Genomic DNA, 26,069 nt, shown 5'->3' with positions numbered 1-26,069 from the left:
TAGAAAAGTCTTTGTTTAGATTTTAGAACATTCGCTTATTGGCAGGTACTCGACCAAATAGTCCAGGTCCAGGGCGTCTAACCAACACACAAATTAAAAAATGAAGGTGATTCGTTAATGGGAGGCATCCTAGGTTCGAGCCCCATGAGAAAAATTTGGAATGTTGCCACGACAAAAAGTGCTTTACCGGTCTATATCATGCTGCTCTTACGTGCGTTTTAATTATCTGACAGACTTAAACAAACAAGTCTTCGCGTACAAAATTGTCTGCTTTCTGACTCCTTTCAATCAGCTGGCACAAACCACTATTACACACAAAAACGCATAACAAGCCATTCCATTTTTACAAAGTAAATTGACACGTGACTTTCTATAGGGTCAGCCCACCTTGTTAAACTACAATCTTTGGTTATTTATGCGTTTGAGATGGACGATTTTCTGAAATCGGGCAAAAATGATATTGACCGTTGTGGGCTTCTAAAAGGATTTTAGGATCTTAAAGCTAATTGTAATAAAAATGTTCGGCAGTTTAGCCTACGCGAAATAGTCGATGACTCATAATGCGGTTATTTTTTGTAGATTTTGACCAAAAATACCTCAGGCAATGTACTACGATATTGAACTTAACTAGTTGATGTGTGTGCATGCGCATGATTTGATTACGGCGGAAATTGTCCTTGTCTGTGACTTACATCTTTATGTGTTTCTCATAATCCGAAAACAACCACACAATCAGCGGAGGAATTTATCAACCGACAATTAGTCTCAAAATCTGCCTTTTTTATTTTTTTTCCGTGATATTCTCGTGGGACTTACAACAATTTCTCTGACGGGAAGTCTGTAATACCATTTAATAACATGTTTCCGGAACCAGACTTCCTCTAATCTTCCGGTGTATAAGACCTACGCAGGATTATTTATTACAAGAATTTCCACTAAGAAGCATATGTCTCTTTCGAGTATCACTCCGAGCAAGATGGAAGAAATTTGCTTCGGAATGTAACGTTCGACACAAAACCATTGTTGTCAAAAACGAATTTTGAATCTTCATAATAGATGGATTACCAGGCCATACGCACGGTGCCTCATTTTCGGATAAATTTCAAATGGACACCTGGAGATACTCTCCACGGTTGATTAACTGCGAAAGCGTATATTGCTCGCAATATAATTACCTTGTTCGCAAACATCATTTGGATTCATTCTAAATTTGGTTTAGTTTTAAATATAAATCGTCAAAAACAACAGATAAGAAATATTTTGAAGTCCACATTTCAAAGTTGCGTTTTATGCACATTTTAGTGTTTTTTATCCGCCTCCTTGTGTCTGGGAAATTGTTGGCGAGGTAAGACAGGCTTAGAGAGTGAAACGAGGCGTAAATTGAAACCACCTGGCACGGTTTATCGAATGTCTAAAGTGTAATTTAAAAATGAATTTCGATGTCGGGATACATTTGTAAATCATATGACAGAACACTTTGTTTCACAACGTTGCCTTGCAATGACGTTACGGTAGCAAGATTGTTGTTTTATAACTAATAAAAGTTCTTAGTGCGACCCTTGTCGAAATGCTTGATGGTAAATTTGGGTTTATTTTGTTTGAAGCATGTAGGTTGCAAAGGAACCCTATATGTATGGTACATCTGGTTTCAAAAAGTAAGCTCCTAGTTAGATTTTTAGCTTTGAAAAGGGATAATATGCTTGAGCTTTTTTGTAAATTTTTCTTAAGAGGTCAAAAATGAGAACACTTAATCGCAACGTTTGCGCCTTTAGCTGAAAGTGTAATCACTTGCTTACCGTGTACAGCTGTGCGCGGACAAGATAACGCATTGCGGACTGAAAAAACACGTCGACAGAAGAAAAAGGCACTGTGAAAATGGCGGACGTTCATAATTATACATTCAGTGAGGAGATGCACAGTTGTATGCCTAATGCAAAACGTGTCGTATAAGTATAAGTTTTTAACGTACAAATTTGTGAAAACAATATGTCTCATGTTAAAATTCGAGTTTAGTTAGTAAATCAACCGAGGATCTTTCATTTAGCTTTAATTCAGGGAAAAACGTCTTTCAGTTACATTTTTACCGATAAACAACACATAGAAACTTCGGATTATTAAGAAACCCTTAGTTGTCAATATTGGTCTTAGAAAAATTAACATGAGAGAAGCTTTGTGAAAAAAACTTATTTTTGATAGTGTCGGTATTATTGACCTAAAAACAGTATACATTATATAAATACCTACAATTTTTGTTTAAAAGTGTAGCTTTCAGTTCATGATTATATGTTTTGTTTTGCCTCCATCAAGTTGAAGTATGAGTGCTCCCACGGCTTCAATACTCCAAGGATCTTCGGCATCTGTCCCTGGACCAACCCTAGGTATGTCTTTAACTTTTTCTTTAACGGCTTGAAAAACGGCTTCTATTGTTTTTAACAAAACAAATCATTTTAGGAGTAGGTGCCTCTCTTCTTCCTCATCATCACCATGTGAACGCTTTTGTGGGCAAGGTTGAACACGTGCCTTCCGTTGGTAATTCACTTTATACGTTTGGTGTAGGCAATAACGCGGTATATCTCGCTGACACTTTGTACGTTTTTTTTACCAGCCACAGATTCGTTGTCTCCAGTCGACATTAGAAGCAATCCAGGTAATAAACCTTAAAAGTAAACGCATTACTCATAAGCTTACTGAAAGGCATGCTTCGCCTTCTTAACAATATAAGAAATCTTTTAACAAAAAGTATAGGTTCTAAAATGTTAAATATTTTGTTAAGATGCTGGATCACCAACAGAAAGTTCTTGTTCGACTACTTCCTCACCATATCATGCAACGCCACCTCCAACATCGCCTACTGTCATGATGTACTCGCAAATTACAACACCGTCTTGCATGCCGAAAGTTTTGTCTAGTTCTGTGGCCCGTACTACTTCCAGCAGGTACGTTGATCAAATGAATGATAAGGTTTTTGTCTAATTCAAATTTAATTTTAGTTACGACCCATGGTACAGCAAATCTTTAATTGCCGGAGAGCAACATGGCTCCACAACTGGTCTCGGACTCGGGGGTGGAAACAGTTCTTTACAATCAGCAGCTATCAGCACCCCTTATCATCCATCTCCATGGGAAGCTGCACTTCATTCAACAAACACGTGGCTTGAAATGCAAAGTCTTCAGCATCATCACAGTCAGGTTTGTGCCGTACAAATCAAGAAGTATTTATGATGCATATAATTCCTTAACTATGTAAATAATGTAAATTTTAGATGGCGGCTGCATACTCCTCAGACTATCACCATGCCTTTCCTTCGACGCTTCCACCTTTAGGATCCAACCCAGCTCTGCTCTCATCTGCAGGTACATTTTACCTATGCCTGTTGTGCACGTATTTTGATGAGTAAAATTGCTAACATTTTTTTCCGTTGCAGCTCAGCCACACTCACCTTATGATTCTTTCAAGCCTGTGATACCATCTTCTCCTTACAACGAATCAAACTCAAGCATTAATTCTATGATTAGCCCATCCCCAATAGCAAACTCAAGCAGAAATTCCAGAAGGTATCCGGGAAGGTAAAACGATTGTGGATTCCAGAAAAAAGCATAACCATAAATCTTATCCTAATGTCTCACGTTGTTAGATCAAACTGCAGCTGCCCAAACTGTCAAGAAGCAGAAAGGATTGGTCCTACAGCAGCCGCTTTTAAACCAAAGGTTCATAGCTGCCATATTCCCGGATGCGGCAAGGTTTACAACAAAACCTCCCATTTAAAGGCACACTTGCGTTGGCATACTGGTAAATTATATTTCTAAAAATGGATGTGTCTATTGAAGGTTTTAACGATGTTAATGTTATTTACAGGTGAAAAGAGATTTGCGTGTCCAGTGTGCAATAAGCGCTTTCAACGTAGCGATCATTTGAGCAAACATGTCAAAGCTCATGCTGTGAACGATGATGTGGGTGTATCATTGGCATCTAGCAAACACGAAAGTGACAAGGAAGTGCCTAACATGCCACTAATCAACGACATCAAACCGAAACTATCATAAATCTTCGCCTTCTGTCGCTCCGACCTTTTGCGTGTAGTCCAAGATCTTCACAGATGATTATTGTATGATAGAGAGACAACATATCGGGCGATTGATGACTGACCCCGTGTCATTATTGAGACTATTGTTTGGATGCGTTTTGTGGAGGCGTGGTTGTACGATTTCACTTAAATCTACAGTCACTACGCGGTTACTGTAAAAATGTTCCTCTTTGTGAAAACACAAATTGCTGCGCTTTCTCACGCAACTTGGCCGATTGTCCTCAAGTCGTCTTTCCATTACATCGATCTTACCATTTGGTACATGGTCATTAAGTCATCAAGTTAAGCAGGTGCCCGCCAATTAGTCTTAACATCCGCATTCTGAAACGCGGACGAAAGTTTGAATCCTTGGCATTGTTCTACACAGTATAAGGTTGAACCACAAAGAAATAAAAAGCGTATTTTTTGACATTTTTCTTTGATGGGTATCGTGCTGTGTGACTATACCGCTATTTTTTATTCGAGGTTGATCAGCCATTTTGATAAAAAGTGATTGACATAAACTGTTGTACGAATTTATGTTCGTCCTCAAGCAACGTCACTAATCTGCTTTATGGCCACTAATAGTAGGAGTTGCCATGTGTCTTTAATCTGTTTAAGCGCCTTACATGGGTTTATACATTAACTGCTTGTGGTTTACAATACAAAGATGCCTCGAGGGTTTGAATTTAAATTCCGTTCAATTACTGTTGCCTTTGAGAATTTTAAAAAGAAGAAAATATTTGTAGAAGTGCGTCCTTTTGACACAGGTACATGTACAATTGTGACTTGACAATGCCAAAAATGTCACTTCTCCTGCGATGTCGTATAATGGGCCATTAGAGACTTCACTGTTATTGCCGTAACTGTCGCCGCAACCACTGATAAGCGCCACTTAGACCATGAGCAGGTGCAGAAAATGTATTCGTCGACTGAAAGTTTTGAAAATGAATGCCAAAATTTTGTTGAGTGTCGATTGCCTTGGGGAATGTTTTTTTTCATAAACCGTGCGTTTGACCTGGCAACTAAATATTCTGTTGTTCATTTACGTCACCGTTGTTTATCTACGTCACCGTTGAAATGTAGTGCTGATTGCCTATTTTTTTCGAAAACGACCAACTGATAAACAAATTAATCACTCATCTCAGTGCATAACCAAACAACACTAGAGTCTTTTGTGACGGACAGCTACATATAAAAGAAATAAAGCTACACTTTTGAGAATCCACGTTTAAAAATAAACACGAGCTAAGTTGTTTTTTGAAAGAGTTTTTTTCCTGAAAGTAAATTTTTGCTCGTTTGCCGGACGCGACATTGTATAACCGTTTGGTATTACCGAATGCATGTTCTTCACGTGGCGACATTAACTTTAGGCCAGAAAACTCTGCTCGGTTTGACTCACGTTTGTTCAATCTAGTATAACCAACCTGAATCGGTCACACAAGAGAGCTAAGTGGCTTCCTAGTTGATGGTAAATTATACAAACACACAGTGTTTTTTTAAGGTGTTTTGGGGGACCGAAACGGTCCGCGGTTTCCCAAAAAGCAAATATGGCTATTTTTTGGTATTTAAATGAAACACTTGCGGTCTCTTAAAACTACTTAGCGGCCCAAACCAAACCTTAAAAAACCCTGCAAACACACACTGTTTTTTAAAATAAATTTGCATTTCTACAACTATATTTTGACACTCTGTTGTCATTTAACGAAACCAGACAGTCCCTTAATGTAAATCCATGATGTAACAGTTCGGCTAACTGCAATTGCGCATTTAGTTTAGTTTTACGTCGTCTGCATTACAAAAACCTTTGAATGACGTCAACGTAAATCACATGTTGTTTATATACCCTTCGTCGTGAAAACGTTACATTATTTTGGAAGGCATACACAGCGTAACAAAAACAATAAATGATACATGATGAAACGCAATTGTGAAATATAACTTTTTTCGTTACACGTGATTCCGATTTTCGTCATATCAAGTGGTGGACTTTTTCATGACACTTTGGATTTATTGAGATAAGTTATTGTTTGTGGTTATATTGTCAACCGGTGGCAACCTAATGACAGTTCGATTGCTTTTAATCAGTTTAGCACACTTTGGGTGTCGCCTTAAAAGATAAAATGGTAGAATCTGGTAACAGGAAGGCTACGTTCAATTTGGTCCTGCGTCTGATGCCCCCGATACATCTTGAGCAACCCTTATCTGTTTCACCAAAGGAGATTTTGGTTGTTTTGTTTTCGGCGTGTGATCAATACAATTTTTCGTGCATAATAAAACTATTAAGATTCTGAGTTTAAAAAATTTATCATGAAACTGTTTTGTTTAGAATCCTGTAAGCACTTTTCTGTTAAAATCTTACAACGAATGCGAATCTCTGCAAATCGCTAGGCAGTTTTGCTGTTAGTAATAAGAAATCTATTTGTAGGCCTACACATGCGCTGAAAAAAGCTTGTTCGTAAAAAAAAACTTATTGTTAAAGAGAGAGACCTTTTATAAATTGATCCATCTACAACAGCGGTTCTTAACCTTTTTTTGTCCACGCCCCCCTAAGATGTTTGTCCGGCATTTCACGCCCCCCCCCCTCAAACAGGCACAAACGGCTGTTTTTCGAACACTTGCAGCAATGGAACCGGAAGTCCCCCTTACCTACGTTGTAAACCAGGGGTCACCAATTACGGCCCGGCGCCAGATATTTCCAAGGGGTTACGGCCCGGCGCCAGATATTTCCAAGGGGGGCGCGTTAGTCCAAAGTTAACTAAACAAAATTCCGCCTAAAATTTATTTTGTAAGTGTGGTGCGTCCTCCTAAAATTTATTTTGCAAGTGTGGTGCATTGTTTTCGAGCAAACAACAAACGAACAAATATATCCCTTAATCGAGCGAAAGTTAGTGATTTACCTAAGAACCAATTGCGCCATAATATAGCCTAGCCTACGCCGAGTATAGCATGCTAGATCTCCATTCTTGATACAAATTAGGGACCATATGTAGGTATTACGCGTGTTCCAAATAGGGTCAGATAATGTTTCGCACACGCACATTTTTTGTTCTCCTTTTTTTGAGTGTCAAATAAAATTGCAAAAAGCTAGCCTACAGTAGATATTGCACCCGCGTGTTACTGCTAGTCGGTAAAACTATTGAAAAAGTAAGATTTGCGTAAAACAGTAAGTAGCCTGCAGTGGCCGAAAGTTTATCTTAACTTAAATTGTCAGTATGTGTAACTGTACCCAACAGCTGCACTCCTTTGTGGAAATTAATTCTGACCAGGGCACCTTTTTAAAAATGCTGCAAAAAATGCGTAAAATGTTTTTTATTCTTGTCCTGTGCTGTTACGTGTTAGAATTTGGAAAAACGATTACGCGTGAATTAAATTACAGCTAAAACCCGAGTCCCACTCATTGTTTTCCCCTGGTAATTTTGCGTCCACAATGGTGGATCTGTGGATAAATGGTGGACCTAAAAAATGTCGGATCTAACAAAAACTGACCACTCGTGCTGGGGAAAGAGGGTGTGGTTACTGGTTATCACTCATTATTTTAAAACAAACTAACCAAGACGTTATTATTACACAGACTAAATTTTGTAACTACCCATAATGGTAGAGGTGATTATAAAAGAGGAACAAATAGAGCGAATGTTCTTATAAAGCCAACTTATACCCCACTACTCAAATAATTGCTACGCTTTGGCGCTGCTATTGGCCTAGACGTGACGTTTTTGTTGTTGGAAAATCTAACAGGCAGCTTTGTAAATCTCAGCTTTTTTGTGCCCCAAAAGCAATGTAATCCGAGTTTTGTTCTAGGTTCAAGTTAATGTTTTGTTTTTTAAGTTTAAGATATTGTTTTGTGCTTATTATCGCAGAATCAGTTTGTAGTTCTCCTTTCTAATGTAGCTAACGAGAGTTGAACATTGATCAAGTTTCAATTTCAGACTAGGAAAGTATCGCGTCATAACGCAAACCAAATCACGGGCAATCAGTAAATACAAGTCACAATGCAAAGTTTAGTTTGGGCTTTCGTTTAGTTTATTAGGTTGTAATGATGTTATATGTACTTGTAAGTGCGAAAAAGGTGTGAAACAAATTTTATGTAGTAACGTTACTGTATGAACCTTACTTCCGATCCTCTGAAAATGAGGTTTTGTTGAATTTGTATTTATTTTACAGTTCATACTTAATACTTATTAGACCAGTGGTTCCCAACCTTTTTGTAGTCACGGACCCCTTTTATAAATTTTATCGGTCCGCGGACCCCCAACGTAATTTAATCTTTTTTTCGTTACTGCATTATGCGTTATTATACTTTCGTTTTGGGGGGCAGAATTTTAATCAACCTTCACAGTCCGTTAATCTCAATAAAGTTCTGTACTGTAGCAGTCAATGCACTAAAAGAGATAAAATTTTCTAGTGTACAATACTTAATACAAAGCACAAAGAATTCTATTGTTAATGTGTGTTGTGATGTCAAATTGGAGGTAACAATCGCAAGTTTTCCTGATCCAAGGGTTTGATTAACAGTTTGCACTTATATACAGGATTGTAAAAACGGTTTGGGAACTTAATTGTACTGTTGTTAATGCTACTACAATTGTTTGCCACCACGGACCCCCTGAAACCGTCTCACGGACCCCTTGGGGGTCTGCGAACCCCAGGTTGGGAACCACTGTATTAGACGGTGCCCGTAAAATAACAGTGCTCGCTTCTGCAGGTCATGGGTTTGAACTTGTGATGGCATTACCACATACAAGCAAATAACAATACAGATACATACCAAGCGCACTACACATTTTTTGAAATTTTTGAATAGAAAATAAAAATGCAATACATTGTCCAAATTACCATTTTTGTGGTTTTTGTACAATTAATACTCAAATAGGTTCGATAATCATTAAAAATTATTTTTAAAGGTCAAAAATATTGGAGAAGAAAGCACACAAGTAACAACAGCAAGTTCACATGCAATGTGAGTGTATTTTAAAATCCCAACAAGGCAATAATGGTTGAGTTAAGTTTATTTGCTTGGTGAAAGAACACATAGCGATAGCGACACAATAGTCTGCAAGAGTATGTCAGCTGCACGCCTGAGTTGCTTCGGAAACAAACTTTACATGCCAATTTAAGCCCCTGCAGAAATTTGGCATAAATTGCTGCCTGGTCCTGTTTATCAGTTGTGTCGGGCCTGGTCATTCACACTGTCTTGGAGGTTATGCATGTGCGCACTGCCCATGGCCGACACAATTGCACTAAACAATGAAATGTTATGGAGCACAATATTGTGACGCAATTAGTGGATCATGACTGAGCGTACGGCAGCTACACCACATAATTAAACTTTATGCAAAGGGAGCTCACTGAAGAGCGAGTTTGGCACAATTAGCGGTGTAGTAATGCTGCATTGTCATTTATATCCTTCACTTGGCATTTTTTGTTTGTCCTACACATCCGCATATCATATGGTACAACGTACGACTTACTGTATACACACTGTAACTTTTGCAATTTAGGTCTTGGGTTAGATTTAAAACTTGTCAATTTGTGAAACTACACTGTTTGTATACTATCACTCTATGTTTGTTGTGACAGTTTAACTCCCAGACTATTGCCATTGACATGCTTACTATTAGATGACAGATTTAAGATTAGAATGTACAAGAATTCCTAATGCTCTGTGTAAAGTTAATAAATGTATTTTTTGTGTTTTAGCAAAAATAAAAAAATAAAAAAAGACACTACTATTCCTGCTACCATTTTCAGGGTACATGTGTGTGGGGACCGATTCAGATCGGCTTGCAAATAGTTGTTTAATGCGGTGTAAAGTTTGGCACCTAATTTATATTACATAAGAAATGTTTATTTGTTGTAAGTATTGCCAATAGACATGGTTGCCATACCATCCTTATTTCTAAGATTTGTCCTTATTTGATAGGCAATGTTTTAGAAAAATGTATTGTCCTAATTATGGGTCCCCTTCCCTGAAGGGGACACATATTGATTTTACTCAAATTGTTTTTTGTTTTTTTCTTTTCTTTCTTCTCCCCAAAGTTTGTCCGACTCGTTTTTCCATCAAATGTTTGATGGATTTGGCTGAAATTTGCACAGATGGTAGATATAGTTATGTAGATGTGCATCCCACTTTGTTTTTGTTGATAACCCCAGTATTTACCCCGCTAGCCCCCTAAAATGGGTATTTTTCCCCCGAAGTTTGTCCGACTTGTTTTTCCATCAAATGTTGGATGGATTTGGCTAAAATTTACACAGATGGTAGATATAGTTATGTAGATGTGCAGCCCACTTTGTTTTTGTTGATAACCTCAGTATTTACCCCGCTAGCCCCCTAAAATGGGTATTTTTACCCCGAAGTTGTCCCACTCATTTTTCTATCAAATGTTTGATGGATTTGTGTGAAATTTACACAGATGGTAGATATATTCATGTAGATGTGCATACCACTTTGTTTTTGTTGATAACCCCAGTATTTACCCCGCTAGCCCCCTAAAATGGCTGAGTTTTTAAACAGTGTCAGAATTGGCTGAAATTTGGATAGCTTGTATAGTATGCCATTTATAGGTGTCGATTGTTGTGTTTAACCCTGTAGTCCTAACATTTACCCCACAAGCCCCTAAAGTGTAAAAGGTATTTGTGTGTTACTGGGCACCACAAACGAAAGATTTCTGTGGTGCAATAGTGTTACAAGGACAACCAGTTGTATGTTGGTTGTTGGTGGGTTGCTTGGTGGACGTTTTTGCGCCAACAGTTAACAGCCCTATGACGTCAGAAACATTAATGGTTGTTGCTCAAAACACCTCTAGTGGTCGAAATTTTAAACATTGGCGGATTGAGCTGAAATTTTGCAGTACTATTGATTGAGTCATTGTGGTTTTTATATATTTTTTAGTTTGTGTGTCGAACCCAATTAGTTACCCTACTAGCCCACTAAAATGGGTCAGTTTTTTAAAACGTTAAATAGGACATACTTCAAACAACATCTGGGGTGAATCTAATTTTATAATTTGTATTCCACATAGTATTATTATTTAAGCCCAGTGCCGATCACTGTGTTTTACCTTACAACACCAGACTTTCTCATGGTTATCTCTCGAATTGCATTATTTTTAACTTTGCATGTGTGGGGACCCATGAGTTTCTGCCTGCAGAAACGACTAAGGTTATAAAAGACGATGGCTAATATTGGACCCAATACAAAATAAGCATAGGAAATATATTAATGTTTTAAAATAGGTTATAGTGTAAATGCAACAACAAAATGTGCTAAGCCACCCTTCTAGTTGTGTTTGTGAATCATAGTGCTAAATTACAATGTAGAGAAACCATTCTAGTTTATTTGCAGTATATTTTCATGCATTAAATGTAATTAACATATAAAATACTTTTGTTTTTGACAGACTGTAATTGAAAATCAACGCTGTTTTTCATTATACATTAACATTTTCTGAGTTTGCAAACAAAAACATAAATATGGCAGCGCAACGTGCAACTAACAATGCTGCACAAGGAAAAATTTGTCAATTCAAACTGGTTTTACTTGGAGAATCAGCTGTTGGAAAAAGTAGCCTGGTTTTAAGATTTGTTAAGGGCCAATTTCATGAATATCAAGAATCCACTATTGGGGGTGAGTTGGTTTCTACTTTGTGGTACGTGTAATATTTTAAGTAAATTGTGCAAAAACATGTTTGGGTCCCCTTCCATGAAGACACATATTGTTTTTGTCCGTATTTTTTTTCTGTTTAACGCTGGCTTGTAACGCTCGTTTGGTCAAAAAAGAGTGCTTTAAATTTATTCAAATTTGGACAGGTGTTATTAATCCAGATTTGATCATCCTCAAGTTTGACCCCTAATGTCCCAGCGGTTCACCCCCAGGCCCCAAAAACTTTAAACGGATGTACTGACTAAGTGACTAAATATATGATCTAGGAGTTTCATGCTTTGTTGGTTGGTGCAATGTAAGGTATTCTAAAAAAATTGGTAACCGTTTATTGGATTCACCCCTTAAACCCAGAAAAATTCGGTTTTAGTTTTAGGCCAGAAACACAAGCCCAAATGTGCTGAAATTTTAAACAATTGTTTGCAGAAGGTTATTAGTTCAGTATTTAAAATTGTACCTTAATCGCCCGGATGGTTACCTTTATAGCCCATAATATGTGTACACTGTCAGATGGATAGAAGTCCCAAGGGAGTAACTCACTGGTTTACGATTAAAGCGGTTTAGTGCAGAATGGGAGGGCTCAACTTGACATACGGACAGACGTTTTACGAGACAGTCGTTTCTGTGATTAGAAATCAGCTGTTTTTGTGCAGCAATGCCACGTTGTTTCATTAAGTTATCAAGCACATTTTTAGTTTTGGCCAAGGTTTCGCACCTAAGATTTTTTTAGTCTGTTTTGGTATTTTGTTAGATTTATTGGTCTACTATTATTCCATTAGCCCCCAAAATTAGTCATACACTGTCCGGTATGGATGAAACTTGGACCTTTGATTTGTTGATGGTAGAGGACTGACATAGACTCCCTAGTGTACTAATATATAACGTTTGTTAACCTAAAACGACTGCAAAAACAGGCACCCTAGCAAAGTTAAAACATTAGGTGATGTAAAGCTGGGACATTGGGTGATTTTAAATTCCAATTAAACTACCAGCGATTTTGCAACACAAAATGTGAACTTTGCAGCGTGTACTAACTGCATTCTTATGTTTGTATGAGGTTAAATAATGATGCAAACGTCATATGTTATGGGATTCCATCACTGTTTTTGCGATATTAACAGACAATCCTATGCTTCCAATCGCTGCCCATCGCCATGGCCGTTAAATTTTTGTTGTGCCCGAAAAAAAGTCGGAAACAATTAGATGCTGGTAAGACGTTGCAAAAAGTCGCCGGTATGTCATTTAACGGCATAAGCATAATCATGTGACCAGATGCGTAACAAGTGCGCTAATCGTTAATTATGCCTCCAACGCACAACTGTCGTTATAGCGACTCGTGACTTGGTGTTATAACGTTGTATAGCGGTCACTGATTTGACGGCGACGATGCGCTTGCGGTCTTTGCAACTGGTACAATGACCGGGCGTCGACGTAAAAGCGCAACACATGTGTTTACATTTTTGCCAACGACGAGAGCACACATTTATATCGGTTCCAATTACCCGATATAAACTGCAAAAATGGATTTGAATCTAACTGAATTCGAGTCCAAAGGATTCGTTATTATGGGTCCCCTTTCCTGAAGTGGACACATATTGTTTTTGTCCGTATTTTTTTTCTTTTTTCTGTCTAACGCTGGTTTGTGAGACGCGTTTGGTCAAGAAAGAGTGCTTTAAATTTATTCAAATTTACAGAGATGTTAGATAATAATCTAAATTTGATCTCTAAATTTGCAAGCAAAAACAACCACATGTAGATACAATTGTGTATAGTATAGTAAATTGGTAAATATCGTATAGAATGTATAAAATTGAAGTATATCAGAGAGCCACTTTTCTAGTTTGTATACATGTTTAATGTTATAAGTGAATTGAATGGGTATTGCAGTTTGGTCAGGTAATTTACCCACAAGGTTGGCCACTATGGGACAATTTCGCTTTCGTAGATCCAAGGGAATGGAGTACAATATCATGTAAAAAAAACTTATGAACAATGTAAAAATAGACTTAGTTACACCATAAGCAAACTGTCAATGCATTTCATTGACTGTTTCATCACCATGCACATCAATTTGTACTGGTTTGTTCCAAGCATTTGGTCAAGAAAAAAAAGCTATAAAAGTATTTAAATTTACACACATGTTAGTTATGGGTCCCCTTCCCTGAAGGGGACGCATCTTGATTTCACTATGTTTTTTTTTTTTTCTTTTTTTTTTCTTTTTTTTTTTCTTTTTTCCGCCGTGAAGTTTGTCCATGCACTTTTGGCAACAAATCTTTGTTGGATTTGGATGAAACTTTCACAGATTGAAGATATGGTCATGTAGATGTGCCTTTTGGTTTGTTTGACTTAATCACCCCAGTATTTACCCCACCAGCCCCTTAAAATGGGTAAAAATTTGAACAATGTCCGAATTGGATGAAATTTGGACAGTTTGTTCTTTGTGCCATAATTAGGTGTCGATTGTTGTGTTTCACCCTGCAGCCCCAGTATTTACCCCACCAGCCCCCTAAAATGGGTAAAATTTTAAACAGTGTCCGAATTGGATGAAATTTGGACAGTTTGTTCTTTGTGCCATAATTAGGTGTCGATTGTTGTGTTTCACCCTGCAGCCCCAATATTTACCCCACCAGCCCCCTAAAATGGGTAAAATTTAAACGATGTCCGAATTGGATGAAATTTGGACAGTTTGTTCTTTGTGCCATAATTAGGTGTCGATTGTTGTGTTTCGCCCTGTGGCCCCAATATTTACCCAACTGGCCTCCTAAAAACGGTTAACTTTTTAAACAAAGTCTGAATTGCAAAAAATATTGACAGTTTGTTCAGTTTGCCATAATTAGGTGTTGATTGTTGTGTTTCATCCTGCAGCCCCAATATATATTTACCCTACTGGCCCCCTAAAATGAGTGAATTTTTTAAACAATGTCTAAATTTAATGAAATATAGACGATTTATAAAATACATCATCCATTGATCTTTTTTACCCTGTGAGCCCCACCTTTACCCCAGTAACCCCTAAGTGGGTGTGATTTTTAAACAGTTTGTGAAATATTGACAGTTTGTGCAATATGGCATTTTTAGGTGTCGAATTTGACGTTTTACCCTGTAGTCCGATCAGTTACCCCATTAGCCCCTTAAAAAGGGTTAACTTTTTAAACAATGTCATGAAATTTAGAAATTGTTTATAATATTCTATTTTAAGGTGTTGATTGTTGAGTTTTGTTCTGCAGCCCCACCATTTACCCCATTAACCTCTGCAATGGTTAAATTTTGGAAACAATTGCCAAATTGAATGTGACTTGAATAGTTGTACCTCATATAGCATGATTATGTCTTCAGACTTTTTATCGTCTTGTTTAAACAAATATCACCAAAATTTTTCATAGTTTTTTTTGCAAAATGCATTATTTGCAACTTTGCATGTGTGAGGGACCCATGAGTTTCTGCTTGCAGAAACAACTAAGGCTATAAAAGATGGTGACTGATATGGGACCTGTTAAATAGAGTGTACGTAGTGTATGTGCAATGGCAATATGTGCTGAGCCACCCTTCTAGTTAGTAATCCAAATTTGATCCTCCCGAAGTTACCCAGAATGACCCAGCAGATCACCTAGAGGCCAGCTCTACTTACTAAAGTACATTATCCACAAGTTTTATACTTTGTTGGTTGATGTATTGTAAAGTAAGTATTTTGTAACTTTTAGTTAGATTCACCCATTTTCACCCCTTAAGCCCGAAATATTCATTTTTAGATTTACCAGTCCCAAGGTCGGAAATACAAGCCCTAATGTACTGATATTAAACAGTTGTTTGTAGGCTGTTACAGGCGAGTGGCTACCTTTACAGCCCAAAATATGTAAACCTTCAGGCTTTATAGCACAGAAATCCCATTCACTGGTGTACTATTGTGGCAGTCTAAAGCAGAACGGAATATCTCTGCATTGCTTCGTGCATGGTCAGATGTATTATATACTAGGCAGTCTTTTTGGTGATGAAAAATTAGTTGTTTTAGTGCAGCAATGCTGTATGATGTTATTAAGTTAGCATGCAAATTCCGGTTTTGGCGAAGGTTTTATATCTTATACTTGATCTAAATATTGTAAACAATGCTTCTTATTATTATATGTTTGTAGCTGCCTTCCTCACACAAACGGTATGTCTACAAGACACAACAGTCAAATTTGAAATATGGGACACTGCTGGGCAGGAAAGGTATCACAGCCTTGCCCCAATGTACTACAGAGGTGCACAGGCAGCGATTGTTGTCTATGACATAACAAATCAGGTAAGGCACCTTCCACTAGGAATCACATTTTTGTTTTTGAAGACTTTGTGGTTGTGTAGCAAATATATGCTATGATCCTATTTACAAACCATTGTTGTGAATGAAGGTACCTGTAGTACAAAATTTGTTTTCCAGGATACTTTTGCTAGGGCAAAAACGTGGGTCAGAGAACTTCAAAGGCAAGCAAGTCCCAATATTGTTATAGCACTTGCTGGAAACAAAGCTGATTTGGCTAATAAGCGCATGGTTGATCATGAGGTAAACAGTAGTTACTATGTGTCCCTTTCCATATTTTTTTTTTCTTTTTTCTGTCTGACGCTGGTTTGTGAGACACATTTGGTCCTCCTGAAGTTTGACCCCGATTGACCCAGCGGTTCACCCACAGGCCCCCAAGACGTAAAATTTTTAAAACCGCTGTACTGACTAAAGTACAGCATCTTGGAGTTTCATGCTTTGTTGTTAGGTGCAATGTAAGATTTTTTTAAAGAATTTTGTATCTTTTTTTCGGATCCACCCATTTTTCACCCTTTAAACCCAGAAATAATCGGTTTTAGTTTTAGGCCAGAAATACAAGCCCTATCGTGCAGAAATATTTAAAAAAATTAACAATTGTTTAAGCAGGGTATTCGTTTAGTATTTAAAATTTTGCCAGATACCTTTACAACCCATAATATGTGTACGCTATCAGTCGGTCGGATATAAGTCCCAAGGGAGGAATTCACCAGTTCACGATTAAGGCGGCAGAGCGGGAGTGCTCAGCTTGACGTCCGGACAGACGTTTTACGAGACAGTTGTTTGGGTGATTAGAAATCAGCTGTTTTTTTGCGCCGCAATGCTGTGTCGTTTTATTGACTTATCACATGCATTTTCAGTTTTGGCGCAGGTTTTGCACCTAAGACATAATTTAAACTCGATAAACGTACATCGGTTTCATTTATGTCAGGCAAAACGTCGTTGATCAACATAAATATGAAAAAATAAACTTAACTTTTTCTAACACCGCGATAAATGGTCTTTAAATTCTCGTCGTCAGCTTGGCCGTCGCATAACAACGGGTCACTAAAGGTCAACTTGTAGGCATTACAACACAGTTGAGAATTTTTCGTCATAACGTATCTTCTTTATTTTTGACAAATCAATTCAAGAATTAGTACTTAAGTGATGTATAAATTAGGCTAAACGGTATTGTTGAACACTAAGGACTGCATGATGTTAAAAACAGTGTCAAAAGGTCATTAAACGGTCGTTTTGCGAAACAAAGTTAAGTGAAAAACAAGTTGTTATGTATACCTTTGTAGCAAACGACTTTTTTTATATAGTGTCTACTGTCTAATATAACAGTTAAGGCTTTCTAGGAAAATTTGTGTTTAAAAACTGAACTTGAACCACAATATCAACGTCAAAGCAAGAGATTAAATTGAAAGTATTTTCCCCATTCTTTGTTTACTGATTTTTTGTAATTATATGACAATAATGATGCAAAAAGAATACGAACAAAAACTTTTAAAGTTAAGTGAATGCTTTGTGAAAAATTTGTCCTTAAGAATCTAAAAATAACCGCAACATAGGTTTACCGTAAATCCGCATAAATACGCGTGTGGGGACCCAATCGTTTTTGCTTGCAAAAACAATCATATATATAAATATAGATACAATTGTGTATAGTATAGTAAATTGGTAAATATCGTATAGAATATATAAAATGGAGTATATCAGAAAGCCACTTTTCTAGTTATGGGTCCCCTTCTATGAAGGGGACACATATTGTTTTTGTCCTTATTTTATTTATTTTTTATTTTTTTATTTTTTCTGTCTAACGCTGGTTTGTTAAACGCGTTTGGTCAAGAAAGAGTGCTTCAAATTTAATAAAATTTACACAAATGTTAGTTATTAATCCAAATTTGATCCTCCTGAAGTTTGACCCCAAATGACCCAGCGGTTCACCCGCAGGCCCCAAAAACGTATTTTTTTTAAAACGGCTGTACTGACTAAAGTACAGCATCTCTGAGTGATATGCTGTGTTGTTTGGTGCAATATAAGATATTTCAAAGAATTTAGTATCTTTTTTTTCGATTCACCCATTTTCACCCCTTAAACCCCCAAATATTCATTTTTGTCTAACGCTGGTTTGTTAAACGCGTTTGGTCAAGAAAGAGTGCTTCAAATTTAATAAAATTTACACAAATGTTAGTTATTAATCCAAATTTGATCCTCCTGAAGTTTGACCCCAAATGACCCAGCGGTTCACCCGCAGGCCCCAAAAACGTATTTTTTTAAAAACGGCTGTACTGACTAAAGTACAGCATCTCTGAGTGATATGCTGTGTTGTTTGGTGCAATATAAGATATTTCAAAGAATTTAGTATCTTTTTTTTCGATTCACCCATTTTCACCCCTTAAACCCCCAAATATTCATTTTTGTCTAACGCTGGTTTGTTAAATGCGTTTGGTCAAGAAAGAGTGCTTTAAATTTATTCAAATTCGCACAGATGTTAGTTATTGTTCCAAATTTGATCCTCCTGAAGTTTGACCCCAAACGACCCAGTGGTTCACCCACAGCCTCCTCCCCCCTCCCCCCAAAAAAATTAAAAACGGCTGTACTGACTAAAGTACATAATCTGAGAGTTTCATGGTTTGTTGGTTGGTGCAATGTAAGGTATTCTAAAGAATTTTGTAACTTTTTGTTGGATTCACCCATTTTACCCCTTAAACCCCCCAAATAATAAGTTTTAGGCCAAAAATACAAGCTCTAATGTGCTGTGATGTTAAACAATCGTTTGCAGTAGGTTATTCGTTCACTACTTAAAATTTTGCCTTAATCGGCTAAATAGTTACTTTTACAGCCCATAATATGTGTACACTGTCAGTCAGATAGAAGTCTCAACTCTCAAGGGAGTAGTTCATTTGTTTACGATTAAGGCGGGTGAATACAGCGGGATTGCTCAGCTTGACGTCCGGACAGACGTTTTACGAGACAGTTGTTTCGGTGATTAGAAATCAGCTGTTGTGGAAAATTGTGTTAAAAACTGACCTTGAACGACAATATCAAGGTCAAAGCATGAGATTAAATTAAAAGTATTTTTCCCGTTCTTATGTACTGTTTTTTTGTAATTATATGACAATAATGATGCAAAAAGAATACGGACAAAACTTTTATAGCTGGGTTATTGCTAAAGTTGGTTAAGTGTTTTCTTAAGCATCTAAAAATAACCAGGACGTTAAATCCGCACAAACGCGCATGTGGGGACCCATCTGTTTTTGCTTGCAAAAACAATCATATATGTAGATCAAATGATGTGTATAGTAAATTGGTAAATATCGTATAGAATATATAAAATGGAAGTATATCAGAAAGCCACCTTTCTAGTTATTAATCTGAACTTGATCCTCCAGAAGTTTGACTCCTTAATGGCCCAGCGGTTCAACCACAGGCCCCCGAAATGTAAATTTTTTAACGCTGGTTTGTAACGCTGGTTTGGTCAAGAAAGAGTGCTTTAAATTTATTCACATTTGGACAGATGTTAGTTATTAATCCGAATTTATCCTCCTGAAGTTTGATCCCGAATGACGCAGCGGTTCACCCACAGGCCCCCGAAATGTAAAATTGTTAACGCTGGTTTGTAACGCTCGTTTGGTCAAGAAAGAGTGCTTTAAATTTATTCAAATTTGAACAGATGTTAGTTATTAATCCGAATTTGATCCTCCTGAAGTTTGATCCCGAATGACGCAGCAGTTCACCCACAGGCCCCAATTTTTTTTTTTTTTTTCAGTTCACCCACAGGCCCCAATTTTTTTTTTTTGAGTTTCATGCTGTGTTGGTTAGTGCAATGTAAGGTATTCTAAAGAATTTTTCAACTTTTATTAAAAAAAAAAGTATTACCCATCACCGTACATAGCCTAAAATATATGAGACGAGTTGGTGCAGCCTTGAACATGTATGTTTATTAAAATATACGCACTGGCGGCCGTGATGCAAATAAACTCTTTTGCTAAATAGTTTGATTTTCAACCTGCTCTAGAAAGATTTTGTGGGACTGGAAAGAGTATTTATGGGTCCCCTTCCCTGAAGGGGACACATATTGATTTTACTCGAATTGTTTGTGTTTTTTTGTTTTGTTTTCTTCCTTTTTTTTCTTCCCAAAGTTTGTCCGACTCGTTTTTCTATCAAATGTTTGATGGATTTGGCTGAAATTTACACAGATGGTAGATATAGTTATGTAGATGTGCATCCCACTTTGTTTTTGTTGATAACCCCAGTATTTACCCCGCTAGCCCCCTAAAATGGGTATTTTTCCCCGGAAGTTTGTCCGACTCATTTTTCCATCAAATGTTTGATGTGTTTGGCTGAAATTTACACAGATGGTAGATATAGTTATGTAGATGTGCATCCCACTTTGGTTTTGTTGATAACCCCAGTATTTATGCCGCTCGCCCCCTAAAATGGGTGTTTTTACCCAAAGTTTGTCCGACTCGTTTTTCCATCAAATGTTTGATGGATTTGGCTGAAATTTACACAGATGGTAGATATATTCATGTAGATGTGCATCCCACTTTGTTTTTGTTGATAACCCCAGTATTTACCCCGCTAGCCCCCTAAAATGGGTGAGTTTTTAAACAGTGTCAGAATTGGCTGAAATTTGGATTTCTTGTATAGTATACCATTTATAGGTGTCGATTGTTGTGTTCAACCCTGTAGTCCTACATTTACCCCACAAGCCCCTAAAGTGTAAAACGTATTTGTATGTTACTGGGCACCACAGACGAAAGATTTCTTTGGAGCAATAGTGTTACAAGGGCAACCAGTTGTATGTTGCTCGTTGGTGGGTTGCTTGGTGGTTGTTTTTGCGCCATGGCAGTTAGGGGCTTGTTAACAGCCCTATGACGTCAGAAACAGTAACAGTTGTTGCTCAAAACACCTCTAGTGGTCGAAATTTTAAACATTGGCGGATTGGGCTGAAATTTTGCAGTACTATTGATTGAGTCATTGTGGTTTTTATAAATTTTTTAGTTTGTGTGTCAAACCGAATTAGTTACCCTACTAGCCCCCTAAAATGGGTCAGTTTTTTAAAACATTAAATAGGACATACTTCAAACAATATCTGGGGTGAATCTAATTTTGTAGTTTGTATTCTACATAGTATTATTATTTAAGCCCAGTGCCAGTCACTGTGTTTTACCTTACAACACCAGACTTTCTCATGGTTATCTCTTGAATTGCATTATTTTCAACTTTGCATGTGTGGGGACCCATGAGTTTTTGCCTGCAGAAACGACTAAAGTTATAAAAGATGATGGCTAATATGGGACCCAATACAAAATAAGCATAGGAAATATATTTATGTTTTAAAATAGGTTATAGTGTATATGCAAGGGCAATATGTGCTAAGCCACCCTTCTAGTTTCAGCTTAGTAGCCATGTGTGTCAGACTTTTTGTACACTTATTTTGTGTAAACAATGCGGAAAAAAAAAGATAACGGAGGCTTTACAATATTGATTATGACGTCATATACACTCATCGCCAGATTATGCAGCTAAATCTGTGTATGAATTAGAAATTATGGGTCCCCTTCCCTGAAGGTGACACATATTGTTTTGTCCGTATTTTATTTATTTTTTTCTGTCTAACGCTGGTTTGTTAAACGCATTTGGTCAAGAAAGAGTGCTTCAAATTTATGTAAATTTACAAAGATGTTAGCCATTGATCCAAATTTGATCCTCCTGAAGTTTAACCCCGAATAACCCAGCGGTTCACCCACAGCCCCAAAACAAAAAATATTTAAAATGACCAAGGTACAAGACCTAGGAGTTTGTTGGTTGGTGCAATATAAGGTATTCTAAATAGTTTTCTTAACTTTTAATTTCACCCATTTTTCAACCCTTTAACCCCGAAATAATCGGTTTTAGTTTTTCCAGTCCTTAAGGTCAGAAATGCAAGCCCGTTATATGTGCTAACATTTTTCAAAATTTGTTTGCAGTGGCTTACCCATTTAGTGTTCAAAATTTTGGCTGAATATCCAAATGGTTACCAATACAGCCCATAATATGTGTACACTGGAAAGCCCAAGGGAGTAATTCACTGGTTTACCGATTTAATGCATAAGGGGAGGTGCTGCTTGATGTGTGAATCGGCGTTTTGCGAGGCAGTCTTTTTGAAGATGATACATCAGCGCAGTAATGCTATGTGATTTTATTAAGTTAGCCTGCATATTTTCAGTTTTAGTGAAGGTTTTATATCTTAGGATAAACATGTGTGTTTGCTTGCAAAAACAATCATGTTTGTAGATCAAATGATGTGTATAGTAAATTGATAAATATATAATATATAAAACGAAAATATGTAGGAAAGCCACCTTTCTAGTTAATCTGAGCTTTTTCTGCGCCATTAGATGGTATATACTTATATATATATAGATAGATAAAAGTTTTTTTACATCAGCAATTTTGACACAAAAACAAGCAGGTAATTCGAGGCCGTCAGTAAAATAAGAATCTGCGATGATGCGGCTGTAGCGAAAAGGTTGTGCACTACTGGCCTTAATAAAGTGTCCCCTGTGGCAAAAATAAATGCCCAACCTTGCTCTCGAGATCACAAAAAGCATGAACAATCGCCAGTAAACAAAATATATTCAAATAGCGGCATGTTTAAGCTGATGCACCCCTTGTCCCTGGTGTTTCTTTGCAAGGCGAATAAAATCTGCTTGTAAGATAAAGTTAGGTGAGTTTCACAGTTCTTGTAAGCTTATATCTCCATGATTTAATAAAATACTGGAAATAAAAGCTATTGCATATTGTTACATCACAATGGCAAATACTAAATCTTACAGTTTTTGAGATGTTCTCACTTAAACAACCAATACATGGCACATAAAATCAGCTATGTTTTGGTTTCATTTATATAAGATTTCTATTTTAAATAGGAGGCAGCAGCATATTCTGAAGAGAATGGTCTCTTGTTCATGGAAACATCAGCTAAAACTGCAATGCATGTCAATGAAATATTTTTAGCAATTGGTGGGTACCAGTAAATTCTTTTTTTAAACTGTCTACGTAGCTACCATGTGTCTAAAACTAGTAAAGTTCATGTTTGATTGTATATGTCCCTTCCTTGAAGAGATTGTTTACATACATTTGGTTGAGCAACCATGGTTTAAACATATTTAAATTTACACAAAAGGCAGTAAGGTATCTAAAGTTGTGCACTGTGAATTTTGACCAGCTTTTGACCCAGGAGTTTCAGACTTTGTTGATTGGTACATTGCAGAGTATTACATAAGTTGGTATTTGAATGTTCTGTATGGTGTTCATTGTGGGTCCCCTTCCCTGAAGAGGTATTTTTAATTTGTCACTGCCTGTCACACTATTGGGTAGTTTGTTGAATTTAACAAATCGTTATCATGAACTTCAACATGATCAAACCATTTAGTACCAATTTCCGCATACACATGTTTAGGCACCCATTCGTTTCTGCTTGCAGAAATATTTATGTCGTGAAATGCTAGAAAGAGATGGGGGACCCATTTACATTTAGGTAACAAATGGTATACATGGCGAACAAAGAAATTGATAAAAAATTTCAATCATATAAGTTAGTAACCTTTCTATTTAACTATTTAACAGTCTTGCATGTGTGGGGACCCATTAAGGGTTGCCTGCAGAAATGAACAAGGTTATAAAAACATTGCCAAATACAGAACCTAAGAATGTAAAGTAATATAGTATTTGTGTTTATTTCAAAAATGGATAACAGTGTAGGTGCAGTGGCAATGTACTAGGCCACATTTTTAGTAAAAATTTTGTTTTTAGCGGAAAAACTACCTAAAAATGAAGGGGGGACAAATCGACCCAGACCAGAGGTTGATATTACACAATCAAATCCACCTGGAGGTTCAAAAGGATGTTGTAGCTCTCATTGAATTGTCAGCTGTTAATATTAATGTGCAAAAAATAGTAATTGGCCATTGATTTGCTGTGAAATAACTTTATTGTGAGTTGTTTTGCCCATTATCAACCATGGTCATCAGTAAAATACCAAATACTAGATTTACTAGTATGTTTTTGATGTTGACTTATAATACTTTTTAGTACACACTGCGAATTTTTAATATATTGGGTATTACAAACTTAATATAGCTGGATTAAACCAGGACATATCAAAAACAGTTGAGTTAAATTTTATTGTTGCAGAATTTATGCTTGGTGTGATTTAGATTGTAAATGATAATTCTTCTTTGTCATGCAACTCCTAAAATGTACATTAAAGCTATATCCATTGTCACATATGCTTTGACCACTTTACTCATTGCTGGACAGCAGTTTCTATCATTGTTTTTCTTGTTTTGCTTATTCATAACATGTTGTATCTTATTTCACCTCTGTATATAGAATGGTTTCTTTTGAAGGCCATGCAACCTGATTTTAATGGTTTGCTTTTGTTGCAAGCAACCAAAAAATGTTTTGATATCAACTAAAAATACAATGGTTTGCTAATGACATCTTCACCAGGTTTTACTGTAATTCAGATGCCTTTGGATTCATGTTTAATTTGCTTTGCTTTAAATTACTACAATATACATTCCTCGTAACTATTATGGGGATTATGATTGCATTTTGTGCAAAATCATTGATTTGTCTTTCTAACTCATACATGTCCATGGTAAATAATAAAACTTGCTAAATTAAGCCGGCTTGTTTTTTTACAAGAAAGACAATTTGACAAACAATTGATGATGGAAATCCAGAACATGGATTACATTCATGCTAAAGTAAAAAACACAGCGGTGGTATCGCTAGCTTTAAAATAGTTACAAAACGTGATGCAACACACATAACAGACGTAATTTATAGCATGTTACAAATTCTTGCAGGGAGATGTTGCTAATTTGTTCTGTGACATTTTAATACTTTAGATTTAGAAAAAGGTTTATGAGAAAAAAACGGGTCGCCACAGCTTCGCTATAAATTTTCTCTTAACATTTGGATCGCTTAAAAACACATACTTTTTAGTTGTTTTTACTTTGAATTCAATGTATTAAGTGAACTCGCTCGTCGGGTCCCTTCACTTAGCTCCGAGTAAAACACAATTTCAAATTTCAAAATGTTTCGCGGGCCACAGGAAAACCCTTTAGGGCTGCATGTGACCGTCACCTACAGGTGCATAATTGTTGGGTTAATTACAAATTACAGGGTTAAATGTGTATGTATTTTAAAATAGTTTTAATATGGTGCTGGTGCGTGCGTTGTAGTAGCATTTGTTACACGTATTTAATTTGGTCACGGCTTTGTTTATAAGCAAGGTACTTCTTTGGACTATATCTGCTAACGTTCATAAAGCGACAGTTGCGTGCGTGAAGACGTTTACTTTGCTGTCTGTCTTTTTAACTGGTCTGTACGTACCTAGGTGAAAATTACCGTTAAGGCAGTTATACCTTGTTTTCAACCAATTAGCAGTAATGGGGTCTCGAGTCCGACTTGGCAGGAGCTAAAGAAAAGGCAAACCCGCGTTAGCTTAGTGTTTGAGTTTTACTTGAAGCGTTTGGACTTGGAAAATTTAACAGTGACTGGAAAAATGACTAGCCTAAGTGTTTGAGTTTTACTTGAAGCGCTGGGACTTGGAAAATTTAACAGTGGCTGGAAAAATGACTAAGTGTTAAAGTTTAAATAGAGGCGCACGGACTTAACCGAATTTAACTGAAAATGGCGGCTCTGACCTCGAGTCTTCCCACGGCCATTAGACATACTAGACCAGTGGTTCTCAACCTTTTTTGCTATGCGACCCCCTTCAGAGATTTTTTAACACAACGCGACCCCTTTAACACGCACACAAGAAGTTTAACTACCAGAATGTGTTGATTGTGTTCATCATACATTTGCAATCTAACGTGGCTCCGATAGTTCGGCGTTTTGCTGTACTCAAGAAAACCCTTAAAATTGTGTTTGTGGCTCATTTTCACTAACCATTTCACTATTTCGTGTTTTTTATGTTAAGAAAAGCCAAAAACTGCAATTATAGAAGTATAGGCTACAATCGCAAATATTGTTGCGCCCGTGACAATCAGGCGGC

At 36.9% G+C, this 26,069-nt stretch overlaps 2 protein-coding genes across 3 annotated transcripts; both read left to right on the top strand.

The window, feature by feature from the left end:
- Nucleotides 1-1,928: 1,928 nt before the first annotated feature.
- On the top strand, nucleotides 1,929-5,206 carry LOC145205072 (uncharacterized). The gene is made up of 9 exons (XM_080077716.1): nucleotides 1,929-2,378; nucleotides 2,452-2,529; nucleotides 2,606-2,647; nucleotides 2,774-2,936; nucleotides 2,991-3,189; nucleotides 3,264-3,354; nucleotides 3,426-3,567; nucleotides 3,636-3,790; nucleotides 3,857-5,206. Exons 1-9 carry the CDS (start codon nucleotides 2,315-2,317, stop codon nucleotides 4,042-4,044), a joined length of 1,122 nt encoding a protein of 373 aa, XP_079933842.1. The 5' UTR covers nucleotides 1,929-2,314; the 3' UTR covers nucleotides 4,045-5,206.
- Nucleotides 5,207-9,004: 3,798 nt separating this feature from the next.
- LOC145204198 (ras-related protein Rab-5C-like) lies at nucleotides 9,005-24,688 on the top strand. Of its 2 annotated transcripts, none has more exons than XM_080076663.1 (5): nucleotides 9,005-9,027; nucleotides 11,468-11,694; nucleotides 15,858-16,009; nucleotides 22,927-23,020; nucleotides 23,813-24,688. In XM_080076663.1, exons 2-5 carry the CDS (start codon nucleotides 11,541-11,543, stop codon nucleotides 23,920-23,922), a joined length of 510 nt encoding a protein of 169 aa, XP_079932789.1. In that variant the 5' UTR covers nucleotides 9,005-9,027; nucleotides 11,468-11,540; the 3' UTR covers nucleotides 23,923-24,688. The 2 variants fall into 2 exon arrangements, with proteins under 2 accessions (XP_079932789.1, XP_079932788.1); XM_080076662.1 differs by lacking the exon at nucleotides 9,005-9,027 and adding an exon at nucleotides 16,145-16,267.
- Nucleotides 24,689-26,069: the final 1,381 nt, after the last annotated feature.

Source organism: Phallusia mammillata, chromosome 8 (assembly GCF_965637545.1).
Source record: "Phallusia mammillata chromosome 8, kaPhaMamm4.hap1.1, whole genome shotgun sequence".
NCBI lineage: Eukaryota > Metazoa > Chordata > Ascidiacea > Phlebobranchia > Ascidiidae > Phallusia > Phallusia mammillata.
The sequence above is the reverse complement of the archived record's forward strand: the minus strand, read 5'-3'. Positions and strand labels throughout refer to the sequence as shown.

What these genes read in the sequence shown, in the direction of transcription:
- LOC145205072 (XM_080077716.1), top strand. Translation starts at nt 2,315, where the DNA reads ATGAGTGCTCCCACGGCTTCAATACTCCAAGGATCTTCGGCATCTGTC. An exon ending in TGTCCCTGGACCAACCCTAG is followed by an intron (nt 2,379 to 2,451) that starts GTATGTCTTTAA and finishes AAATCATTTTAG; the next exon opens with GAGTAGGTGCCTCTCTTCTT. An exon ending in TGAACACGTGCCTTCCGTTG is followed by an intron (nt 2,530 to 2,605) that starts GTAATTCACTTT and finishes TTTTTTTACCAG; the next exon opens with CCACAGATTCGTTGTCTCCA.
- LOC145204198 (XM_080076662.1), top strand. Translation starts at nt 11,541, where the DNA reads ATGGCAGCGCAACGTGCAACTAACAATGCTGCACAAGGAAAAATTTGT. An exon ending in AGCGCATGGTTGATCATGAG is followed by an intron (nt 16,268 to 22,926) that starts GTAAACAGTAGT and finishes TATTTTAAATAG; the next exon opens with GAGGCAGCAGCATATTCTGA. An exon ending in TGAAATATTTTTAGCAATTG is followed by an intron (nt 23,021 to 23,812) that starts GTGGGTACCAGT and finishes TTTTGTTTTTAG; the next exon opens with CGGAAAAACTACCTAAAAAT.